Genomic DNA, 24,601 nt, shown 5'->3' with positions numbered 1-24,601 from the left:
TCATTTATTCCAAGCAATTTACTTACACAGTCAATCGTGCTTTTTATTCTCAGCGGTGGGCATGAATCCAGAAATAGGACACATATAAAAGAAGGATAAAGGCTCTTAGATTTACATGTCAAACTGAGAAGAAATATCAATTATGCACTTGGGGTCCATTGTCCTATCTTAACAACCCGGAGAGTGATTTTTTTTTTAAATTGCGAGTCTTTAAATTCAAATGAGGTGAGCCTACAGGTGCATTAATCCCAAGAAGAGGTGAAAAACCAGGCCAGCATGTGATGAGGGGGTCAGCTGGGGCAAGCGACTAATGGCTGTGCTTTTTTCTTCACACCCGCATAGTCATAATGTGAAAACTGGGAGACAGAGAGACTCTCAGGAGATCTTTCTTCACAACAGTATCAGCACTAAAAGCCTGCAGCTCATCACTGGTCACAGAGCCACAGCTTCAAACCAAAGAGTCTTTTCAGTGTCACTGAGGGTCTCTTCAAATTATTTGTTGTCCACATTAACCGCATGGAGCATTGCGGCTACATACATTTTAATGAGAGCATAAAACATTTGGAAGAATTAAAGATATTTGTATTTTTACTGGCTGCTTCATTAGGTATACTTGGACATTTTAATGCAAGACTTGAAATAAGCTTTTTGGCATTGGAGGTTGTTCGTTCAAATTAATATTTTGTGCCTCATAAAAACACAGTGAATAGCAAAACTGAGAATCTACGTGGATTTTCTAATCCACGTAGATGGTCCCTAAAGCTTCATGGGGCTGGACGCATGTGTGTCAATGTGGACCTCACGTCAGCTATGCGTGGGAAGTAGGCAGCGAAAGCAAATGGTCAATTCGACACCAGATACTACAAATATTAGCCCGACTGGGCCAGTACAACTTTTGAAAGTAAATAAGATGAAATCAACACCATCTCGATTGAAAGAAAAACACCAATGTGCACGATATGTTCATCGTGCACATCCTCGTCACCCATCTTCGCAGTTCTCCGCTGTTCAGTACAATCAAGCTTGGTGCTACTTATGCCACACCAGCTAGTTAGCAAAAAAACTTAAGCTACATGTGGTATAGAATCACTTCTATCTTTTCACAGAAGTCTATCTGGAACCCCATTAAAGCGGAGCGCATTCAACTTTAAACAGCAAATAGCAGGCAATTTAATAAGTGTCAGGAGCGAAAATTATATTCACTCACGGCTGTGAAAGGACCGGAACTGGAAATGAATTACCGTGGGTTATAGCATACATTAGCCAAGAGGTGTGGCCTTTAAGGTTTAAAATATATTAAAATAATATATAGAATGTTGATAATGTCAGTAATCTTCAGTCTTTTTTTTTTTGTTTTGTTTTGTTTTTTTTTGTACAAAATACAGTTCAGAGTTTTCATTTTAACTTTTGAGATCTGCATAATAAATCATGTCAATATTGCATCACAGTAGATTTCATGTTGGTCGGCACGGTGTTTGGATGGTTAGCAAGTCTGCCTCACAGTGCAGAGATCGTGGGTTCGATTCCCGGCTCCGGCCATCCTGTGTGGAGTTGCTGTTTGTTGAATATGAGTTAATAATGTTGTGCCTGTGTGCAAAGAATGCAATGCCGCAAAGGTGTGGTTGCAACAGAATGAAAATGTGAGAGGCTTGGATTTCACATGTTATATATGACCTCACAGTGCAGAGGTACCTGGTTCAATTCCAGCGCCGGCCTCCCTGTGCCTACGTGGGTTTTCTCCAGGTACTCCAGTTTCCTTCCACATTCCAAAAACATGCATGGAAGGCTGATTGAACACACTGTAAATTGTCCCTAGTTGTGAGTGTGAGCACGAATGGTTGTGTGTCTATATGTGCCCTGCGATTGGCTGGCAAACTGTTCAGGGTGTCCCCCGCCTACTGCCCGAAGATGGCTCGCATAGGCTCCAGCACCCCCTGTGACCTTGATAGGATAAGCAGATCGGAAAATGCATGGATGGATAGATTTATGAGGTCAATTTGGACTTGACAAAAATAATGATGTGTTCAATAATAAAGTAGTCAGTGTGCGGGGATGAATATGCATGCACTCTTAAAACTGGATGCTACCTAGCCTCATGCCTGAGGCTAAGGGATGGAAGACAGTTGGTTTGGACCTTCATGATGCAGAAAGCCAACTTTCCTAATCTGCTGGTGGTTTTAGGGGGGCTATTTTTCTCTATGATCTTTTGAGCAGCCTTTATCATCCATTGAAGAGCCTTCCTTTCTGTGGCAGTGCAGCAGCTGAGCCACGCCATGGTGCTGGTGCTCAGGACGCTCTCCACCGCACATCTGTAGAAGCTTATCCATTATCCCAAATGCATACACAAATGCATTCGATGGGCATAGAGGCAATTTCAACATGTCAGAATGAAAGGGCATCTCAACCACACTCAGGAAGAAGACGGGCATCTTTGTTGCAACCAGTCTCTTCACATGAAGTGAGCAACTGCTGCCTGTCTATTTTTACCTCTGTCGAGTCTAAGTGCAAGCTAGAGATCACATATCATTGTCATTAGTAAGTTAATAAATTGACGGAGTTATGCAAAGTGATGATGGATAGACATGTCTTAGGGGGATGATGTATGAGGTCAGGAAGGTCACAACACATTTGAGACAGATTTGTACTTGTGTGGATTGAAGAATCATAGCCAGGACATTCATATAGACCCTACAAAATAAAGTAAAATTAAGTTTGATTGACTTATATCGGTGGCAGAAAACCACCCAGCTGCATAAAAAAAAAAAAATCCCTTTGTGCACACTCAAGCACCTTTTACAGGACTCAAGTAAAGCAGTATTTCCCAGCACCGTACAATTTTTTCAATGAGACAAATAATGCTGCATATGCATATTATCGAGCCTTCTAGTGAGATCAGTGGTCTCCAACCACCGGGCGACGGGCCATTTGGTACCAAGCCGCACTGAGACAGATCCTCCTCACACAAACAAATAAATAAATAAACAAATAAATAATCCGCTTTTTTTTTTGTGGAAAAAAATGCAGTTAAAAAAAAAAAAAAGAAAGCAGTAAACAGAAACTAATATTAAAAATGACCGAATGTGCCGCTAAACGCGTAGCTAATGGGCAGAGTAAACTTCTGAAGATTAAAATTGACAAGAGAAGTTCCTTCCCATTGCTTGTGTGGCGGCATCTCCAGAGCGACATGGAGGTTGTGCTGTCAAAAACAAGATCAATACAACAAACCTGTTGAATCATTTGAACAAGCGATGAGATGAAAATCATGAAAACGCGAGCAGAGTTTGCCCAGCCTGCCCATATAAACATTAGCACTTTAGCCGCTAATAATTAGCCAGCGGCGAGCCGACGAAAGCTCCAAGCAATCGTGACATCTGTTGACATATTCGTGTCAGTCACAGCTCAACCGAAAACAGGTGAGCCGTGATTGGTCATGACCTAATTACCAAACAACTGTGACGTCATTTTCAGTCAACAGCAACTCGCAAATTTGCCGCCCCTTGAGATGGATGAAAAGGGGTTGATTTTGTTGCTTACCTCATATTCCACAAACACTATATTACTCAGAATGCCGTTTTTAGACTAATGGAGGCACATACAACATATTATTGTAAAAAACATTTTTGGGTTGACTTCCCCTTTAAGCAAATCTAGCATGGCTGGATCTGTGCCTCCCACCAGCTTCTACTTGGAGTGAGTAAGCACATACTGTAGTCATATCAATTTTACACTGATGTCAGTCAAACCCACACAATATAAATGTTTTCCTTTATCTGCACATTTCTCCAGATCTGTCCTTGCCCCTTGCATCGCCCCTCTACTAAATTTTGTGGGAACCTTTTTTGTGTAATCCTTGGAACTGCATCTGCCCTACTAGTCACCGTTTTACTATGTGTACTCTGAAAGCAACTGCTGTGAAAGATGTAAGAGCAAAAAAAAAAAAGAAACACCAATGTAGGGATGGACAAAAACTTTTTCAGGGTACTGCAATATTGTTTTTTTACCCCGAGGATAAATGTCGGCCTTACCCATTTATTTTGCTTCCTCACTGACTGTATCTGTAACGAACCATCACAACTGCATGTTTTTCCAACAGATGAAGATGCAACCAGCGTACAGATCATGTGCGCCTGGTGCCAGAAAATCGGTGTCAAACGCTACTCTCTGAGCATGGGGAGTGAGCTGAAGAGTTTCTGCAGCGAGAAGTGCTTTGCTGCCTGCCGCAGAGCCTATTTCAAGAGGAACAAGGTAAAAAAAAAAAATCGCAACAAAATTATCCAAAAGACAATGGCATGATATTTCTTTGCAGTTTTTTTTTTTTTAGGGTGGATAATAATCACCTTGCAGACCAGATTTGAAAATGAGACACTGTTGTGAGAATATGTCATTTTACGTGCAAAAAATAAAAAAAGGAATAAAATCCAGATTGATAATTGTTCGAGCTCATCGTATTGGTCATGAACGGCTACGTGAAAGCACTATTAGGGGATTTGAAATGGTCACTTGTATAGCCACGTTTTGTTTAAGTGATGAAAGGAATGTTAGCGTCCTTCGGAAGTCTGTATATGCAATACATACACAATTTATGTCTCAAAGCCTCTCTTCAAATGTTTTTTATTTTTAATCGTGTTTTTCCTAATCTCTGAGTTAATTGCCTAAATGGAAGACTCCTCACATGTTTTCCTATTTACATGCAATTGTGTCAATTGTTCATGCAAAATTTTTCATGTTGTGGTGCCTTTTTGGAAAAAGGAGCTATGTAATATCTGGTTGAAAAGCAGCGTTCTGACTTTCTGAATAGGGCACCTGCTCTGTTAACTGTCAGCCAGCTGCATACATTTTAAAAATACATCTCTTGTTGATGTAAAATGGTTATGTTTTTGCCAGGTTTGCCTGAATACAGAATGCATAATACATTTCACCTGAGAGCATTTCAGGAATAAATAAAATCCCGATTCTTTGACTACAAAAACACCCGCAGGCGATGCTGTTGGTTCTGGATAGCATTGATCAGTTTTGATGTTGAACTTTCCTCATTACACCAGCATTTGGTTAAACAATCTCCTCTCTGTCTTGTACGAACTAAAGCTGGGATATTTAAGGAGTTACACTGTGAGTATGCTTTGTCCTGTTTTTTATTTACTTGCTTGTCTGTCCTCAAGTCCGTTATTCATCCGACACGATCACTTCCTTCGCACCCCACCAGCACAGCAAGCAGCATTTGCGACAGCAAATTGTCCCCTTTTTTAAAAATTTCCACTGTTGTTCATTGTCTGAATCTCATCATTGACTTGAAGATTTGATCCCTCTCACTTTATCATTGCACTTTCCGTGACTGTCTTGACAAAGCCAATGTTTGATTTTGACATTCTGAAGTCTTAAACTGCAAGTTTCAAGCAAATCCCAAGTTCAGGGCTTTCCAAACTGCATTTGGTTTTCTTGGTGTTTGCCGCAGGGTAGCGCGCAAGCACGCAAGCAAGCGTGCTCACATTTGGAAGTGCTTGCATAGCAGCTTCTGTTGCTGTTACTACTAGGAAATCATTCTGCCTCCTCCGTCTTCGATTGGATGCTTCATGTGACGTCACAGCGACGCTACTCTCAAATTATATATTTACAATTTGAGGGCGCACGCCCACCTTACGCGTCGCACCATGATGCGACATGGTTTTCCGTCCTCACGCACAGTTGCAAACCTTGCATGTTTTTTTTTTTTTTAATCCAAATGTAATCATCCTTTCTGGATCCCTCTGAGCAGTGGTTCTTAACCTGGGTTCGATCGAACCCTAGGGGTTCGGTGAATCGGTCTCAGGGGTTCGACGGAGCCTCTGCCACCAAGATGTCAATTAGTTATGACACACCCGCTTGGACATTGCTGGCTGCAGATGATCACATTACATTGCATGCGCGAAATTTGGTTCGCTCAGTAGTCACCATGTGACTGTCGTGATAGTACGTCATACAATTTAAAAATCCTGTACTTATGCCATGTAATTTTATGTACTTTATTTCAGTTTTTCATAAATTTGTTTTTTGTTAATGTCTTGAATTTGTAAAAAAATGATATTTTTATTTTTCACTAATGAAGGGTTCGGTGGACGTGCAAATGACCTGGTTGGGATAGGTACCTCGAACAAGGTTAAGAACCACTGCCTCTGAGCCTTGACTGGGCTTGCAGCATTTGCAGTGTGCATGACCCACAAAAAAAAAAAAAAAACCCAACACCCATCCCCCCCCAAAAAAACCACATTTCTTTCAAAAACAAAAGGTCCTCTACCTTAAAAATTCAGATTTTCCAAGATAAACAGGATGAATTGTCAAGTAAAGCTGTTTAAGTCCAATTAAAATCAAGTCTTTCATAAGTTTTAGCCAAGCAAATTGCAAGTCCTAAAATTGGTGTGTCACCTCATAATCGATGCTGGCCACTCTTTTCAAATGTTGTGCCAAGATTTATGCGGGGTGGGCAGATTCTAAACACCCATTTTTCACACTCTCAAGATGAGTTCAATCAACAAAACATGGCTTTTATGTAGCTGCTGGCTTCCCTAAAACGACACTAGGCAACAGCTAATTTCACAATATGATACAACACATCTCTATTTATATAGCGCTCTCACAACAGCGGCTGGAACAAAAATCTTATGCGTCCTGATATATATTTTTGACACTGTCTTGACTTTTTTTTAACAATACATCAGGTTTTTCAGATATTTTCTTCTTATTTTACCAATAAAATCTTGGCCAATATAGATTTTGTTGTAATTTATAGCTATGACGTTGCAAAAAAAAAAAAAAAAAAAAAAAAAAAATCCACCTGTTGCTGAACCAAACCCATAATTCACAAATAATACCAAATATATCATGTTATGTATTGTATTATTGTTGTTGTATTATAACTATGATGAAAATCTAATGTGCTAAAGAAAAAAAAATCATCTACAAAAGATTACTTGCAGCTCTGATTAAAAAGTTCAGCAAAAATTTGTTGACCAGGGTTCTCAAAGCAATACATTTCTTTTATGTAACTCAGTCATATTTTTGTTAGACTCTTCCGCTGAAACTTCCAATTCCATCACTTCAAATTTTTCTCAAATTTTCCATGGTGAAAAACTCTCAGAATGATCTCCACGTCAATAGAGAGTGAGAAGGTGGTGCCCCAAGGTCACATTAAAAAGTGCACAACTTTAATAATGAAAATGAAATATTATAATAAAATCACTTACAAATAAATATATTTCAGATGAGCAGAATAAATAGTATGTAGTTACTGCTGGGTAAGATTGATTTGTTTATTTTGGGCATCTCAAATGATGACATAATTTCGGTTTGGACTCACAGAACATCGCCGATAGATTCTAGTTAAAAGTGTGACATCTGCAGTTGGTCCTCGTGCAATACACATTTGGCACCGTAGGGACACAAGAAGGGCGTGCCGGTGGACCAGTGGTTAGCGCATCGACCTCACAGTGCAGAGGTGCAGGGATCTATTCCGCCTCCGGCCTCTGTGTGTGGAGTTTGCATATTCTCCCCGGGCCTGCGTGGGTTTTCTCCGGGTTTTCCGGTTTCCTCCCACATTCCAAAAAACATGCATGGCAGGCTGATTGAACACTCTAAATTGTCCCTAGGGGTGAGTGTGAGCGCGGAAGGTTGTTCGTCTCTGTGTGCCCTGCGATTGGCTGGCAACCGATTCGGGGTGTCCCCCGCCGACTGCCCGAAGACAGCTGGGATAGGCTCCAGCACCACCCATGACCCTTGTGAAGATAAAGCAGATTGGAAAATGGATGGATGGATGGATGGGACACAAGAAGTCGGTTGCTGTTCATTTTCTCTGGGATTCCATTTTGACGAAATGCGCATGTGTGGGAAGGGGATTCATGGAGCGATGCGGCTGAACCCTGAAATGTATTATGATCGGTACCACATCCACATTTGCAGTCTGCTGACATTCAGTGCGGAGAGTATTAATTAGCCGTTCGAGTGAATAACTGTTGTTCGAGTGAATGGGCAATTTAAGCAAATTTACTCAGACCCTGAAAGATGGACATTAAGGATGAAAAAATTGACTAAATACAATGAAAATATGTTTTGACAATATTTGTTTGATGATGTGCTTTGGAGCCCAAGTACCACATGTATCACTTAACATTTATGTGAGTGATAACTTTTTTGCCCCCGCAACCCTTCTGAGGATAAGCGGATCGGAAATTGGATGGATGGATAACTTTTTTGTGGTTATGGGAAATGACTATCGCATAATCCATGTTCTTTTTCCGAAACCTGCTTTAGAAAGAGATTCTTCATGATCTATCGAACCGTACCATTACAGTTCTAAAAACTGCCATCATTTATGACGTTGTGCATTTTGAGAAACATACTTTATCATACACTAGCGACAGAAAGCTAATGAAATCCCGGACAATCAAATAAATAATAAAGTATATCTAAAAGACGGGAACCCTTTGCTGCAGTTAGATAAAGATTTATTGGGAAAAAAAAGTTGGCAGTGACTCAAATTTTGTTTCACTCACTTGTTGCTGCATCAGCATTTCAAATAATATTTTTTTGCATGTTTTATTGGAATCCTGAACTATGAGTAGGTGTACGGGTGTGTTGCAGGGGGGTGGTTGTGTTGGAGGGTGGGCAGTGACTATGGCATAATGTTGCATGAAAACAACTTCACTGTCTCATCGAAGTAACTTTAGTAATCTTAGTGTGCTGATGGCTGCTACTTTCTCACACCTCTGCAGATCATTACTGTAAATATTTATATTATTAAGCACTATAATACGTGATTTATGAATTATCGAGTGATTCACTATTGGCATCCTACTTAAATTCCAAAACATTGCTTCATTCAAATTGGTATTATACCTTATACGAGAGAGGTACCGTCGCTCGTTCCTGCCGACTGCTGTCAGGCTATTCAATAGACAGACCTGAAAACCTGGACTCACCACCACTCACCCATTTTTAATATGCTTATATTTATATTTTATCATGTATATTTATTTATATACTTTTTGTTCTTCTATTTCTCCCTTTCATAATTTTGCTGCTGTAAATTGGGAATTTCTCCATTGTGAGACAAATAAAGGTTATCTTATCTTATCTTACATCTTATCATATAACGTTGCACACTAACATCAACACAACTCCACCCTAAATTATGCTCAATCGCTTATTTAATGTCCGAAACACAAACACACGCACACACGCACACACGCACACACACACACACACACACACACGCAAAAATATATAACACTGTCATTGTTTTAAATGTCAAAATCCATTCCGCATTTTTGTGTAATTGCACACTACAGTAGGTGGCAATGGTGCTATCTCTCTCTCTCTCTCTCTCTCCTTCCCCTCTTTCTTTCTTCCTTTTTCTCTCTCTCTCTCTCTCTCTCTCTCTCGCTCTCTCTCTCTCTCGCTCACTCTCTCGCTCTCTCTCTGTTTCTCTCACTCTCTCTTTATGTTCAAGTATATATTTTTTTATTTTAGCCAAATTGATGAACTTAGAATATTTTTTAAAAATCAATGTTAATAAAGGTATTCATTGTTGTTAGTTGATCTATATGTTTTTCTTATTTGTTTTCTTTAATGTTAATCAGAGTACAATGTTATGCAGAGGTGTACTTATGTACTAATGGGCTTGGTAAATGGACTTTCACTTGCATAGTGCTTTTCCACCTACAAGGCGCTCAAAGTGCTTCACACTGACTCCTCATTCACCTACTGATGGTGCAGCGTCAGGAACAAAATGTTTTCTTGTTTCTAGGGAGGCGTAAGAGAAAAGAATTAATAAGCACTGCACTAGGTATAATCGGGCTCACCTCCACACTTACACCAGCTTGGGCTCTCGAAATGGGTTGGACTCTTTTCGACTCTGGAGTTGCCCACGGTGAGAGTTGCCCACTGTACAAGTGCCAAGCTGGGGCTCATACTTGCTTGGCACCTGTACATAAAGGTTCACCTCGGTGGACGAGAGGGTAGTGAGCTCCCTCCTGGCACTGGGGTGCAGAGTGCAACTTTATGTCATCCCAGAAATGTCACATCACCACAAACACACAAGTCCCTTCCGCACCAACCTGTGGTTGGCACGGCATGGAAGCAAACTGAATGAGTGAAGTGTTTGCTGTATGTATGTCTACTGTCGTGGCGAGGAAGCCTTGAGGCCTGCCTCTCACAGCTTCGGGGCATTGAGGAGAAGGTGATTATATTGTGGCTGCCAGCTATTCTCTTCAAATTATGACCTAAGTATGTCTCATTAACTAGGCATTTGGATTTTATTATTTCCGAAACTTGTTTGAGTGAAATAGAAACACCGCTGTAAAAAGTGCCCTCCTTGCAAATGTGCATGAGATGATAGATACATTTTTGCAATATGGTTTACTCTGCTGACTTCTGCACAGGCAGTGTGTCGGCCTTACAGTGCAGAGATGCAGGGTTCAATTCCCACTCTGGCCTTCCTTCCTGTGTGGGGTTTGCATGTTCTCTCCGTGCCTGTGTGGGTTTTCTCCGGGTACTCCGGTTTCCTCCCACATTCCAAAAACATGCATGGCAGGCTGATTGAACACTCTAAAGTGTGACTGTGAGCGCAGATGGTTGATCATCAATGTGTGCCCAGTGATTGGATGGCAACCAGTTCAGGGTGTCCCCCGCCCACTACCCCCCCCCCACACACACACACACTGATAAAAAAAAAAATTGTGGCACCCTCGATCATTTAAGTTGCCATTCTTGGGTTAGATTTTCTCCAATTTTGACTATACATTTGTTGTTAGCCTGTGTCAACACTGTCATTAAATTCAGTCCCAGCCAATTCTAGACCAAGTCTGAAAAGACGTTTAAAAACGTCTTTGGGAGTGAATGAGTTAAGTGGTGATCGCATCAGGTCGATAGGCTCCCTGAATAATCTAAGACGAGTAGAAAAATGAATGGATCCCAGTTGGGCACAGATCAAAGTTTCATGTATTTGGGATAATCTCCTTGAACAGGATGATTAAGGACTGGCAGTTAAGATGTCCCAATTACGTTTTGTTTTTACATCCGAGTCTGACTTAAGTCACTTGGTTTTGAATATCTGCTGATACTGAGTCCGATTTTTTTTTTTTTTTTACGTCCCCACATATCTTGCATTTTGGGAGCTGATAAACGATCATTTTTGCATTCAGGTCCCAGAGTGGATGCATCTTAAAACACCTCCCTCGTTTTTCCCTGTGTACATCACATGCATCGTCCCTGAGATGGTAACAATGGTTTGTCCAAATTCTCGAGTGACCGTGCGTGAACACCACCAAAATTCACAACAATGGTGAATTACCGTGTTGGATGTTCTTTACCTTGGCGATGATCTGGGCTTTAATTCTGAAATGTCTCCTTTCTTGCTCACCTCGTCCATTGCTGTCAGTGTATTTACATCGCAAAAGCTTATTCTCTGTTTTTGGTGACTTCCTGTGGCAGCATTACAGCGCCACTTCAGCCCTGGCATATATACAGCCCTGGCATATATACTGGGATGCTTCTTATGAGGAAAAGATTGGTTCAATTTCCATGTGAATGGTTACATCAGGCTTTGTCGACTTAGTATCTTTTCAGCTTAACCCGACTGTTGGCCATGTCAGTAAAATGGTTCCACATCTCATCACACGCTTCTTTCTTCTTAACAAACTACAGATGAGCAAGAAAATCTTGTGGCCATTTTTTTCTCGCTCCAAAAACACTCTGGAGGGATGTGTTTTTACTAACCCGCTACAGCCGCTGAGGCACAGACTGCTGCTTTACACTGGCTCTCTTACTGTCATTCTAAAAAAATTCTGTCATTCTAAAAAATTCTACTACTAGCAAATCCAAAACATTACATCGTTGTGTTATATTGCTGTTCCATCAAGTTCTTTTTATCCCAGGATTATTTTGCCATTGTGTGACCAGAAAAAGTTTTCAGCCGAGAACGATTCACTGAAAATCACCCAATCAGCCTAGTTTTCACGTCATGTGATTGGCTTGCGACAGCTCTAGTTGGCGGTGTAGTTGTTCAACCAGTGTTCACAGATCAAGTTAATGGCACAACCGCAATTGTCTAAATGGCTGGTGACTGATTAGTCAACGTCCCTGAGTGAATACATGTATATAAAATTATCCCATATTTACTCTTACATTACTACAAAGCATTTATTCAGCAGTATGGCCTTGCAAAGTTTCACTGAGAGAGAGAGAGAGAGAGAGAGAGAGAGAGAGAGAGAGAGAGAGAGAGAGAGACTGAAGAACAATGTTGAAGGGGGGCCACCCGGTTCCCAAGCTTGGACGAGATAAACCATCAAGGATTAGAGCTTGTTCGGCTGCACAGCTGTGTAAAACAACTCTCACCCTTCCAAGCACACAAGAGTGCATCTATATTATATTATTTGGATTGGCTACTTCACCAACACTCTCAGACGCATGTGTGTGCTTCCCCCTCCCTTCCCTTTAAAGTCTCGTGTAAAAGGGACCTCTTTTTTCAAAAAATTGAGGACTCGGCAGGTTGTATCGCAGAGCGGGTTGGAGATTGTAACTGGGTACAACCTGTCCGTTCTCTTGTCTTCCTTCCGTGTTTGTTGTTTATTAAATGTCGTAGGTTGACTCAACCTAACAATCCCCATAATCCTGAACAAGTTCCAAACTGTTTCTCGAGAGAGTGGCAAAATAAAAAAACTGAAGGATGTAGGGGCCACAAACATTCTTCACCTGTAGCGTATTAATGAATAAAAATAACTAACAACAAAAGTGAGTTAAGGGCTGCAAATGGGTCGAATTTGGAATGCCTCTTAGTTAAAAGGGAAGAATAGATTAATAAATCCAAAAAGTATGTGCATATGATGGATTGATTCAACCATATAGAATCCTCCTTTATTTCCATAAAGCCTGGTTGTCTTGCCTGTCATGTGTGCAGCAATGGCAGGATACGAGATCAGCTCTGCTGCGCTTGGTTGTGTTGGTCTATGGATTCTGGAACATGCCTGTGAGCATTTTTCAAATGCAGCTTTGTTGCCAGGAGATGGGCGCACACACACATACCCACGCACGCACGCACGCGCACACACACACACACACACACACACACACACACACACACACACACACACACACACACACCTGGACATGTATATGAGCCCAGATGGCAGCTTGTACAATGGCAGCTGGCAGATCTATCTATCTATCTATCTATCTATCTATCTATCTATCTATCTATCTATCTATCTATCTATCTATCTATCTATCTATCTATCTATCTATCTATCTATCTATCTATCTATCTATCTATCCATCCATCTATCTATCTATCTATCTATCTATCTATCTATCTATCTATCTATCTATCTATCGATCTATCTATCTATCTATCTATCTATCTGTCATCCTGCCTGCCTGTCTATCTGTCTGCCTATCGGTTTGTCTGTCTTCTGGTGAACACTTCACTGCTCGTTCACAGTGGCAACACCTCATTAGTACAATATGCAAATAAAGTGGCGCGGGGCCAGAGGGTCAGAGCACAAACTGGAGATGGAATAATAGTGTGAGGGTGCAAATGTGTGTGTGTGTGTGTGTGTGTGTGTGTGTGTGTGTGTGTGTGTGTGTGTGTGTGTGTGTGTGTGTGTGTGTGTGTGTAAGCAAACACAGAGGTCCGCCAGATCTGTGTGTGTGTATGTGTGCTTTTGAGTGAGAAATATGGAGAGCCTGAGAGAAAAATCTCATTCATTTTACACGACACTCACTGAGTTTGACAGTTTTTCTACATTGGTTTGGCTAATTTCTTGAAACAGAATTGACATTCTTAAAACTTAAAGGTCTTTTGGCCAAACAGTCTTTTAGTACTGCACAACAATACAACAATACAGCTCATTAGCAAAAGCTGATATGTCTTCCAAAACTGTTCACACATGCTTCAAACTAGATCCGTTTCTCAGACAAGAATCAATCAATATTGCAAAGATCCTTCTCAATTGCTTTGGATGATTTACATTCATACCTGCATACTTAATGTTTTTGCCAAAGATAGCACGGATGGTTTGACACCACACTATGGATTACTTACAAAAGCTCATAACGCTCCCAAAACAGTTCATCCTTGTGTCAATACTACATTCTTTTCTCATACAAGTAGTAATATTCCGAATTCATTATAAAACGAGTTGAACTGTGTTTCAGATCTTGTATCCTTCACTGGCGATACCGTAATTTGTGTCACTCCACCTGTTTTCACAATCACACATTACCATCAAAGAAGTATCGATTTCAGTGACAGATACAATAAAATCATGATGTGCCCGGAGGACGGGGGCTAAATTAGCATGTGGCATGTACAGAAGGTTAACACATCTTTCACACAGTTCTGAGATTTGGTGTTTGAATCTGAACTTCAGCCTGACTGTGTGGAGTTTGTATGTTCAACCCGTGCTTGCGTTTTTTTTCATCAGGTACTCTGGCTTCTTCCCACATTCCAAAAACATGCATGTTAGGTTAGTTGAAAACTCAAACATTTCCATATGGATGGATGGATAAATGTGAGTGTGAATGAAAATTGAAATTGAATTCTATTGTCATTGCACATGTCACAAGTACAGAGCCACCAAATGCATTGAACAGTTTCAACTCATCAAAGAGACATCAATGACCAACTTTTTTCCGATTCGATTTTGAATTTCGTCCATCCATCCATCCATCCATCCATCCATTTTCTACCGCATATCCGGGGTCGAGTCGCGGGGACAACAGCCTTAGCAGGGAATCCCAGACTTCCCGCTCCCCAGCTACTTCTTCCAGCTCTTCCCGGGGGATCTCGAGGTGCTCCCAGGCCAGCTGGGAGACAGAGACTCTCCTGGGTCCTGGGTCGTCCCCGAGGCCTCCTGCCGGTGGGACATGCCCGGAACACCTCACCAGTGAGGCATCCAGGAGGCATCCTAATCAGGTGCCCGAGCCACCTCATCTGGCTCCTCTCGATGTGGAGGAGAAGCGGCTCGACTCTGAGCCCCTCCTGGATGACCGAGATTCTCACCGTATCTCTAAGGGAGACCCCAGACACCCTGCGGGGAAAACTCATTTTGGCCACTTGTATCTGGGATCTCGCACTTTCACTCACGATCCATAGCTCGTGACCATTAGGTGGGAACGTAGTTCGACCGGTAAATTGAGAGCTTCACCTTTTAGCTCAGCTCCTTCTTTACTACGACAGACCAATACAAAGTCCGCATCACCGCGGACGCTGCACCGATACGCCTGTCGATCTCTCGCTCCCTCCTGCCCTCACTTGTGAACAAGACCCCAAGATACTTAAACTCCTCCACTTGGGGCAAGATCTCCTCCCTGACCCGGAGAGGGCACTCCACCCTTTTCTGACTGAGGACCATTGTTTCAGAAGTGCTGATTTTCATCACAACCGCTTCACACTCGGCTGCGAAACGCCCCAGTGAGAGTTGGAGAGTCCTGTTTGAAGGAGCCAACAGTACCATATCCTCTGCAAAAAGCAAAGATGCAATACTGAGGCCACCAAACCGGACCCCCTCAACGCCTCGGCTGCGGCTAGAAATTCTGTCCATAAAGGTTATGAACAGAATTGCCGACAAAGGGCAGCCTTGGCAGCGTCCAACCCTCACTGGAAACGATTTCAGACGTACTGCTGGCAATGCGAACCAAACTCTGACATCATGGTATTGGGACCCAACAGCCCGTATCAGGGGGTTCAGTACCCCATACTCCCGAAGCACCCTCCATAGAACTCCCCGAGGAACACGGTCGAATGCGTTCTCCAAGTCCACAAAGCAGATATAGATTGATTGGGTGAGCTCCCATGTACCCTTGAGGACATCAATTCACTGAGGTTTTCATACAAGTATCTTGACTTTCCGCCATTTATTTATTTATTTTTGAAAACTGCTCCTACCTTGGAGGGCAAAACTCACATCACTCAAGTCATGCGAGAGCTGGGTCACAGTTGTAAACCCTGGAAAAACTTTAAAAAAGAACTATCAGTTTATGAATTAGTATTTCACCAATCAAATATGAATCGATTTCAACCCAAAAATCCTTTTTTTTTTTTTTTTACCCAGCCCTACTAGTGTCACAAACTTACATGTCTTTCAAGTGATGAGCCGCCCCTTTCTTGTTTATATGCTTTATGTTGCAAGCCAACATTTAACTTCCAAACAAGCTTCAGATGAGCCGCTGGTCAAGTGAAGTGAAAAAAATGGTCAATCGCCGATACACTTTCAGCTATGTACACAATGTGTTTGATATATTTCAATGCAGTGCTGTTTTACGATTGTTTCTTTTTTTTAAATTAAAAACGTCACAAAAAATGGTGGTTGTGTGGAGGGCTCGGATGGATTATCGTTTCACTTAATTTTAACGGCTAAAATTGATATAAGAATGTATTGATGTTTTTTTGTTTCAAAACATGTTTTCTACTCCTTGGCAATTTGGCCAATATAAGGTCTTGACTGCACATATTAGACTGAACTTCCAAATGGGATCCTGTGAATATTAAATGATTACATAAATTAGCATGAATGAAAAGGTGTCTTACTGATGGCTTTTGCTTTGTGAGCTGTCCCTTAGCGAGGCGGCACTGCAGCAAAAACCTGAATTAATTGGAAAATTATTCAGATTAAAGAGACTTTCATAGAGTTGAACTGTGTTGGCATCATTTACATTTTATTATCATTACATTTGCTTTTTATTTGGCTTTAGATAAATGGGCATTTGAAGGCGCACTCGCTGCTCAGCAATGCATGAACATTCACTTCCAGTCCCCCACAGTTTAGTTTCAAATACTTTTTCTTGGTTTACCCCGAAACCAAAGTCAAGTATTTACCCATGTTAAAGTCACCATTTTTGTTCCTCATTTGTTTTCCATTCTTGAGTTTCCTCGTTGCCTCTGTTCACTTGTTCATTTTGTCCATCCATAAAAAGCAGCCATTATTTCTCCCCCCAGGCGAGAGACGACGATGGCCTCGGTGGGAAATTACTCCAGCACAGCTTTACTCAGGACACGCCCAGGCTTGTCTTCAAGACAAACAGCGATGTGCTTGTAAGGACCCTAACCACTTACCACCAGATAGCGCTTCAGCTTGATGTCTTAATGCGCAAAAATGTTTTCATCTTCTTCTGCATTAACGGAGGACCATTTTCCTGTCATGTCTTCCACAACAACATCTTCATCGTAGGATATGATTAAAAATGTCAAATTAAGCCACTTTTATTTTGCAAGATCGGTATTACACTGAACCGTATGCATGGCAAAGTGGAAATCTCCGATGGAGTAACAATTTTTGCTGTCAATCTTACAGGCTACTGGGGTGCCTGTAGTTTGGCATTTTCCGAGGTTAAAATGCCATCAAAAATTGATGAAAGTTGTAGTGTGCCGCTATGTTCGGCCTCAACTCGGCTATGAGTTTTAACACGTTTCCTATGGTGTCACACCACCCGCACGTTTACAGGCCACCCGTTAACTGACTGCAGTTGTGCTGCGTGGATCGAGTCTATTCACCAGGAAGTGATGCAATAATAATGCAGACACTAAGAAGTGCAGTGGAACCTCCAGGTGGAACACAATCAATTCAAATGATTAACCTGTCTTGATATCAGCATATTTCAAAATAAGCACATGCTGGAGCCGCTAGATGGAACATTAATTGTCAAATTGTTGTTTACATCTTACATTGCATTTACATCTTTAAATTTGGGAGTTTTCTCATCCCTACTCATTTGTTTGTCCTTCCTGTACATTACTTTAGACGTCTATGGTTGGGGAAATGTTGGATCTGTCATTTCAACAAAAACACACTTGCAGTTGCTTTAGATCAGGGGTGTCAAACTAATTTTTGTCACGGGCCACTTTGGAGTTACGTCTTCCTTTGGAGGGCCGACAGTGAAACCAAAGAAAATGTTGTCTTATCGCATTACTACTTTTACAGACCGAATTCGATGGCTCACTAGTTTTGAAACCAGTCACCTACAATAGTCAATTATTGTTCAAGTGGGTGTAAACAGAGTAACAAAGTTATTGCAAAATCTCATAATTTATTATATATGACAATTTGACATTTTGGTACAGATTTTAGCAAGGATCATGCAAGTTGACATGTGATTTTCTTTCGGGGGGGCCACATTAAATGGCGTGGCGGGCTGGATCTGGACCCCGGGCCTTGACTTTGACACCTGTGCTTTAGATCATTATTCAAGGAAAAAAGATATTCTTCATTGACCTTTTTCACTGCAGGCATCAAAAGTTAACAATTGATAACATTACTTAGAGCTCAGGTTTCATGCAAGCATCCGAGGAAGCGATTCTGACAGTATTGACAGTTTAAAAAAAATGGAGGAAAAGGGTACCCGCTGCCATCTGGAAAAACGTGAAGACCCCCTAAATGCATATCAGACAATTTGACGAACAACTAAATTCAACGGCCACTGTGACTAAATGGGCTTTTTGATTTCGTTTTATGTGTTTTGCAATGTCACTCACCCAGGAATCAAAGAAGCGTTTTTAATGACCCGGTATAACATGAAAATAAGGTGTTGCAAAACATTTTCTTGTCAATATTTGCAGAGCACTGGAGCCAAGTTTGCTTCGCACAGCCCCTAACACAAAGAACAGACAAAGGATAACAGGGACAAGCAAAGACAATTTAAATGTTCCCAGCAAACAAATAGCCGCATGAGTGCTCACGTTTGTTGTTGCTGAACTTTAATTTTCGGAGGGAATACAATGGCAGTATTGTAAACCTGTAAATGAGATGGTGGAAGGTGTTAGCGTTCATAAGTACCGGTAGCTTATAAATATGAAAGGCATATTTCTTAAAGTGGATCCAACATTGGGCAAAGAGAGTTTAAATGCAAATAATGTTCCTTTGGATGTCATAGCTTTCTACCTAATATGGCTTAATTAGTTCCCAGTTTCATCATTCACTTTGTACTCCAATGGATGTGTGCTTTTTCTTATCGGGAAAAATAACAAAGCAATTATGTCAGTTCAGAAATGCTCGGACAAAAGAGTTAAATGCGGAGCTCATTTGAACTCCTTTCCTTATCAAAACAACGGCACTTAGGCGTTTGCGCCGTTGTGGCTGTGAACACAACTGACTTGCTTCTTGGCCAAATGGGAGGGACTTGACTCATTTCCTTTAAATTCAGCGCAGGAGAGGCACACGGTCTACATGGCCGAAGTCGATACTGACTTATTGGATTCCATGCCGGATCTCGACGTGTGCAAAGTGTATTCATGAGGAACTGCGAGAAGATATCCACTTGCGCTAGATGTAAATTTGGCCAGTGTGATCACAGATCACCGCTGTGAAGTGAGCACGTGCAGACCATCTTCCAACCTGATTGTTTGTGTCTGTATGTGCCCCCAATGAACCCCTCCCCCCACCTCCCCTTCCCCTGCCCCTGCCCGAGCTTAGTCACAGCCACGGTGGTGATCTTAAAAAATATATTGAAGATGATAATAATAATAATAATAATAATAATAATAATAATAATAGTAATAATAATGGCAGCTCGTTGGGCCAGTGGTTAGCGCGTCGACCTCACAGAGCGGAGGTCGTGGGTTCGATCCCGGCTCCGGCCTTCCTGTGTGGAGTTTGCATGTTCTTCCTGGGCCTGCATGGGTTTTCTCCGGGTACTCCGGTTTCCTCCCACATTCCAAAAACATGCACAGCAGACTGATTGTGCACTCTAAATTGTCCCTAGGTGTGAGTGTGAGCGTGGATGGTTGTTCGACTCTGTGTGCGCTGCGATTGGCTGGCAACCGGTTCAGGGTGTCCCCCACCTACTGAAGACAGCTGGGATGGGCTCCAGCACCCCCCGCGACCCTTGTGAGGATAAAGCGGATCGGAAAATGGATGGATGGATGGATGGATGGATGATAATAATAATAATAATCATGATAATATGTTCACTGAATATGATAAATGATTAAACGTGAAACTCAAGAGAGAATAATAAACAGCAGCTCTTTATCCTCAGTCATCGGGTCTTTATTTAGCCTTTAAGTCCCTGAGAGCTCCTCTTTTCTCTCGTCTTCCTGCACTTCCTCAACAACCTTAATATCAACGGCTTCTTGACATTCCTTTGCACAAAACCTCCTCATCTACAACCTGTTGGCCAGGGTCTTTTTTTCTTGTGAAATAGCTAACGGAAATAGCTGTTAAAATAAATGCTCACATCCAATCTTTTAAATCCACTGTCATCGGATGACTGGACTAACGTAATCGTTAGGTTTCGTCTTGAGGTCAAGTGGGAGAGTCAGTGAAGTCTGGCTGGCATGACCGTGTGGCAAAAAGCATGATAATTGCTGTAGTGCAAATGGTTAAACTGCGCCACTGATGTCTGGTCCTTGGCTGTGGTGGAAATAAATGACCGTAATTAAATTGAACTGCAAACATCTGTGTGCAGGATGTGAAGAGCACAACTCCATTAGCGTAATGTGCAGTGGAGTTTGACTCGCAGCGTCTAGTTGTTAAGTGCTCTCCATCTGTATTTCTGAGTGAAGAAACATTTTAGCACATTTATAATTGAAATTTCTTTGACTTACCGTTAAAAAGAAACATGACTTTTTTTTTTTTTTTACTTCAACTTAACCATTACTTACTGCGTTAAATTGCCAGTGACTTTTGTAATATCTTAAAAGACTCAAATATTCGTGCGTTTTGCCACATTTATGATCTTCACAAAGTGAGCAGTTACAATTTTTTTTGAGTAAATTCCCATTTAAATTATGTTCACTAAACTATAAAAGTTAATTTGGGCTTTTTGATAAACACATCTTGGATGACCCTGATGCCTACTCATTGTCATAACAGCATGTAACTAACTCATTATGTCGATTTTGATTTCATGTTTTGGTTAAAAAGTGTCTCCTCTTTGTTACATTAAAAAAACTAACAAACGTTTAGAATAATGACTGGATCCATTGATAAAAGGGGCTTTTTTAAAATTTTTTTTTAGCTTGGCTGGATCACATTCAGTTCTGACCAATTGATAATTCCGTTACAATTCAGAAGACAGATTGAGTGTGTTTTTCTCTCTCTTAGCTACTGCCAAAGAGGACGGGGCCAGATAAACCGATGTTGCAGTGCTGCGGGTCTAAAATAGTTTTTCCACCGCCTGCTTATTATTATTCAGTACCAGGGATCTTAAGGATGTGTGTGATGGATGGTTGTCGTTGAGAGGTCTGACAACTGATTAATGCCTTAATTATCTCCAGTAAGGACCAGCCACTCCTCCCAGAGCTGACAGAGTGAGCTGTGTGTGGCCTAACAAGTAACACTCTGTTTAGGGCTCGCCCACAGCTATCTGCTCTACCGGGGTCACATTCATTCTCTTCCCCAAGAAAAATGTGCTTGCTTTGTTTCCGAAAAGGTGCATAACAGTGATGAAAGTGGGCAGCAGGTTGTTCAAGGGTTAGGGACAAGGACAGGCACTGAGAATTTAGACACTTTTAATTAACTCCAGTGCGACGTCAGTGAAGCATTGAGAACTTTCTGAAATTGAAAATCAACTTTAGTTATGTGTCATCATAAAAGGTTTGATTACAAAGTAAGAGAGAGAAAACTATGGTAATATGAATACAAAATGAAAGTACTGTCGTGACTGAGCAATAGGGTCCATTGGTTGGCTAATGTCGCACATGACGTTTGAATGTTGGGATCAGTTTCAACCAGTGGTGGATGCTGGTCTGTCAAGGAGGTGAAGCTCAATTTCGGCCTACATCATAAAATGTGTCCGTTTATTTATACATAGATTCTACTCTCCGTTCCTTTTCAAGAAAATTATCTGTGACCCTGTCATACCAACAAGGCGTCTTTTCCAGGGACTTAACTAGTGTCCTACAACTCCAGCAACTACAATAAAACCCACCAGAAATAAAAGATTAATTCGTCGCGAGTCGTTTTCAACAAAGACAGTGTCGCTCAGACGATTAGAAGAAGTCTCCAGTTCAACTCAGAACAGAATGAGAATTGAAAAATGCTCCCACGATGCCTACACCAAAAGATCGGTGATTGGCTCATTTCGCTGTCAATCAAAAAGAGATTCAGCCTCAGACAGATCATCCAATCATCATGCAGAAAAGCTCAGCGTCCGGGCCAGCTCATAAACGCCCACTGTCCATAGACTCCCAGAAACGCTGAGCGTCCGATGGGCGGGACAAAACCAGCATTTATCCAATGACTCGTCTCGTTTCAATGCATTGGGACAACCTACTCAGAACTCTTTAGACGCCCAGCGTCCGCGCTGTAGATGCGCAGCGTCCACACAGTTTACAGCACAGTGAAACTACGGGAATGAATGTGAAGAGAGTCGCATCGTAACCAGTAATAAGAAGCTGATTCAGAACAAAAGTTGAGCGCGTTGTAGTGCATATTTAGTCAATGACATGTACACACAATTGTATGTACACACATGTATTTGATCACTTATTTTTGGACATTTTAGGGGAAGCTGAGCTTCCCTTGCAGTCTTAGAGCAATCGCCTCTGGTTTCAGCTCAATGTCTCATTCATGATCGCCCTGCCGTTGAGTGATGACAGGTTCAGGCAGCCCCGAAACAAAATGGATGGATGAGAAGCACACAGTTTCATCCATTCGCCTATTTTCTATACCACATATCCTCACTAGGGTTGCAGGCATAGTGGAGCCTATCTCACCTGACTTTTGGCGAGCGACTGGGTACACCCTGGTCGAGGTGCCAGCCAATTGCAGGGCACAAAACACCCATTCAAATTCGCATACGCACCAAAGGACAATTTATTGTCCTCGGTTAACCTAGACTTAAGCGACCTTTTGGACATATCGTAGTGTACTTGTCGGTGTAGTTTTAATACATCATAGCTTTCATCTTTACAAGCATTTTTGTGAAGAAGAAATATTACATTTACTGTCTTACATTCGGCGACATTTATCACCAATCCAACGTAACGACCGGTCAGCTTTGACTCCACTTCACCAATCAAATGAAGCCATAACCCAACACAGAAGAAAAGTTTTCAAGGTGACTAATTTAAATAAAGTATTGCAGAAACAAGAGTCAGAGGAGGCAGAACACAGCTGGACTCACATTCAATCGATCATTACCTTACAGACTACGAAAAAGAACGGCTACTGTGTGTCATGAGCTGAGTTGCCTCATTCCTCTTCTTCTATGTCATCTCTGCCTGGTGAGCCGATTGGGCTATTTCATGAGTGCACGCAAAGAAATTTAAGACCATTTCTTTTGGCTGAATTTTTATTTATTTTTTTTTTAGTACTGTATAAGCAATAGCCATCCATTCATCCATATTGTCATCCGCTTTACCTCACAAGGGTCCAAGGGTTCCAAAAACATGCATGGCAGGTTGATGGAACACTCTAAATTGTCCTTATGTGTGATTGTGAGTGCATATAGTTGTTTGTCTCTGTGTGCCCTGGCTGGCAACCGATTCAGGGTGTCCCCCGCCAACTGCCCGAAGACAGCTGGGATAGTCTCCAGCACTCCCCGCGACCCTTGTGAGGATAAAGCGGATCATAAAATGGATGGATGGATGGACTTTTACTTGAGTCATATTTTTATAAAATAACAATATTGCAAACATGAGAACGCAAACGCCACACAGGAAAGACCGGAGTCCGGATTTGAACCTCCAGCCTACATTTTCAGTATTCACATACACAGGCATCTACACAGAAATATCAAATGTTTTGCTGCACAAAAGTCAGGTGAATGCACCAATGCAGTTTCTAAAAATGACAATTGCAAATATTTTACTTGAGAAAATTCATTTTCACTCAGAATTTGTCAGTGAGATTCCATCAGTATTTCAGGCCAGTCGAGTCCGTCCAAGTTGTCAGCGACAGCCAATCGATATCAAGAGCGGACTCATCAGTACTACGTCACACGCAGGTGCCGGATACACGACACGCATACAAATACGCAAAAAATAAAATAACAGCGTTATATAACTTTCAGTCCCACAGACCTCAATGACGTGTTGCATATTTTTTTATTTCACCTTTCACCATGCTGTGCATGTGTGTCTGTAGTTTTTATTTATCTATTTATTTTTATCTGGCTGCGTGTTGGCCTGTGTGGTACCTGTGTGTGATGTAGAAATTCCATTCTCGACTGGCTAATGCCGACGAGAGACGGATTGCACCCACGTGGGTCGTCCTGAATGGGAAGAGTGACGGACTGACAGACCTATTTCCGTCAATCTGACAGAATGCCTATCTGCTATCCACTAGCACGTTCCATATGGTAATCATGCCAATCATGTTTTTGTCTCGGTTGAGGATGTTTTCTCAAGGAGCAATCTGTACTTATTTTAGACTGTGTTTTGTTGGCCACAAGCATACATTCATTTAGTCCTTTTCCGAACCACTTATCCTCACTAGGGTCGCAGGAATGCTGGAGCCTCATCGATGATCAACCATTCGCGCTCACACTGTAGGATAAATTGTTAAGATGTGCATGTCTAATGTTCATCTTGATATACAATGTGCGCAAACATGCACACACACACACACACACACACACACACACACACACACACACACACACACACACACACACACACACACATACATAAACAAGC

General features: G+C 41.6%; 1 protein-coding gene across 3 annotated transcripts in view; it reads left to right on the top strand.

The window, feature by feature from the left end:
• Positions 1-24,601, top strand: part of sobpa (sine oculis binding protein homolog (Drosophila) a) — a 42,031-nt gene that overhangs the window by 13,489 nt on the left and 3,941 nt on the right. The window contains exons 4-6 of one of the 3 annotated variants that reach the window (XM_019876151.1): positions 4,094-4,245; positions 5,086-5,109; positions 16,964-17,059. In XM_019876151.1, coding sequence (XP_019731710.1) covers positions 4,094-4,245; positions 5,086-5,109; positions 16,964-17,059 — 272 coding nt within the window. The remainder of the gene's footprint in view (positions 1-4,093; positions 4,246-5,085; positions 5,110-16,963; positions 17,060-24,601) is intronic. The other 2 variants (XM_019876152.1, XM_019876153.1) reach the window with 2 other exon arrangements.

Source organism: Hippocampus comes, unplaced genomic scaffold, assembly GCF_001891065.2.
Source record: "Hippocampus comes isolate QL1 unplaced genomic scaffold, H_comes_QL1_v1.1 scaffold252, whole genome shotgun sequence".
NCBI lineage: Eukaryota > Metazoa > Chordata > Actinopteri > Syngnathiformes > Syngnathidae > Hippocampus > Hippocampus comes.
The sequence above is the reverse complement of the archived record's forward strand: the minus strand, read 5'-3'. Positions and strand labels throughout refer to the sequence as shown.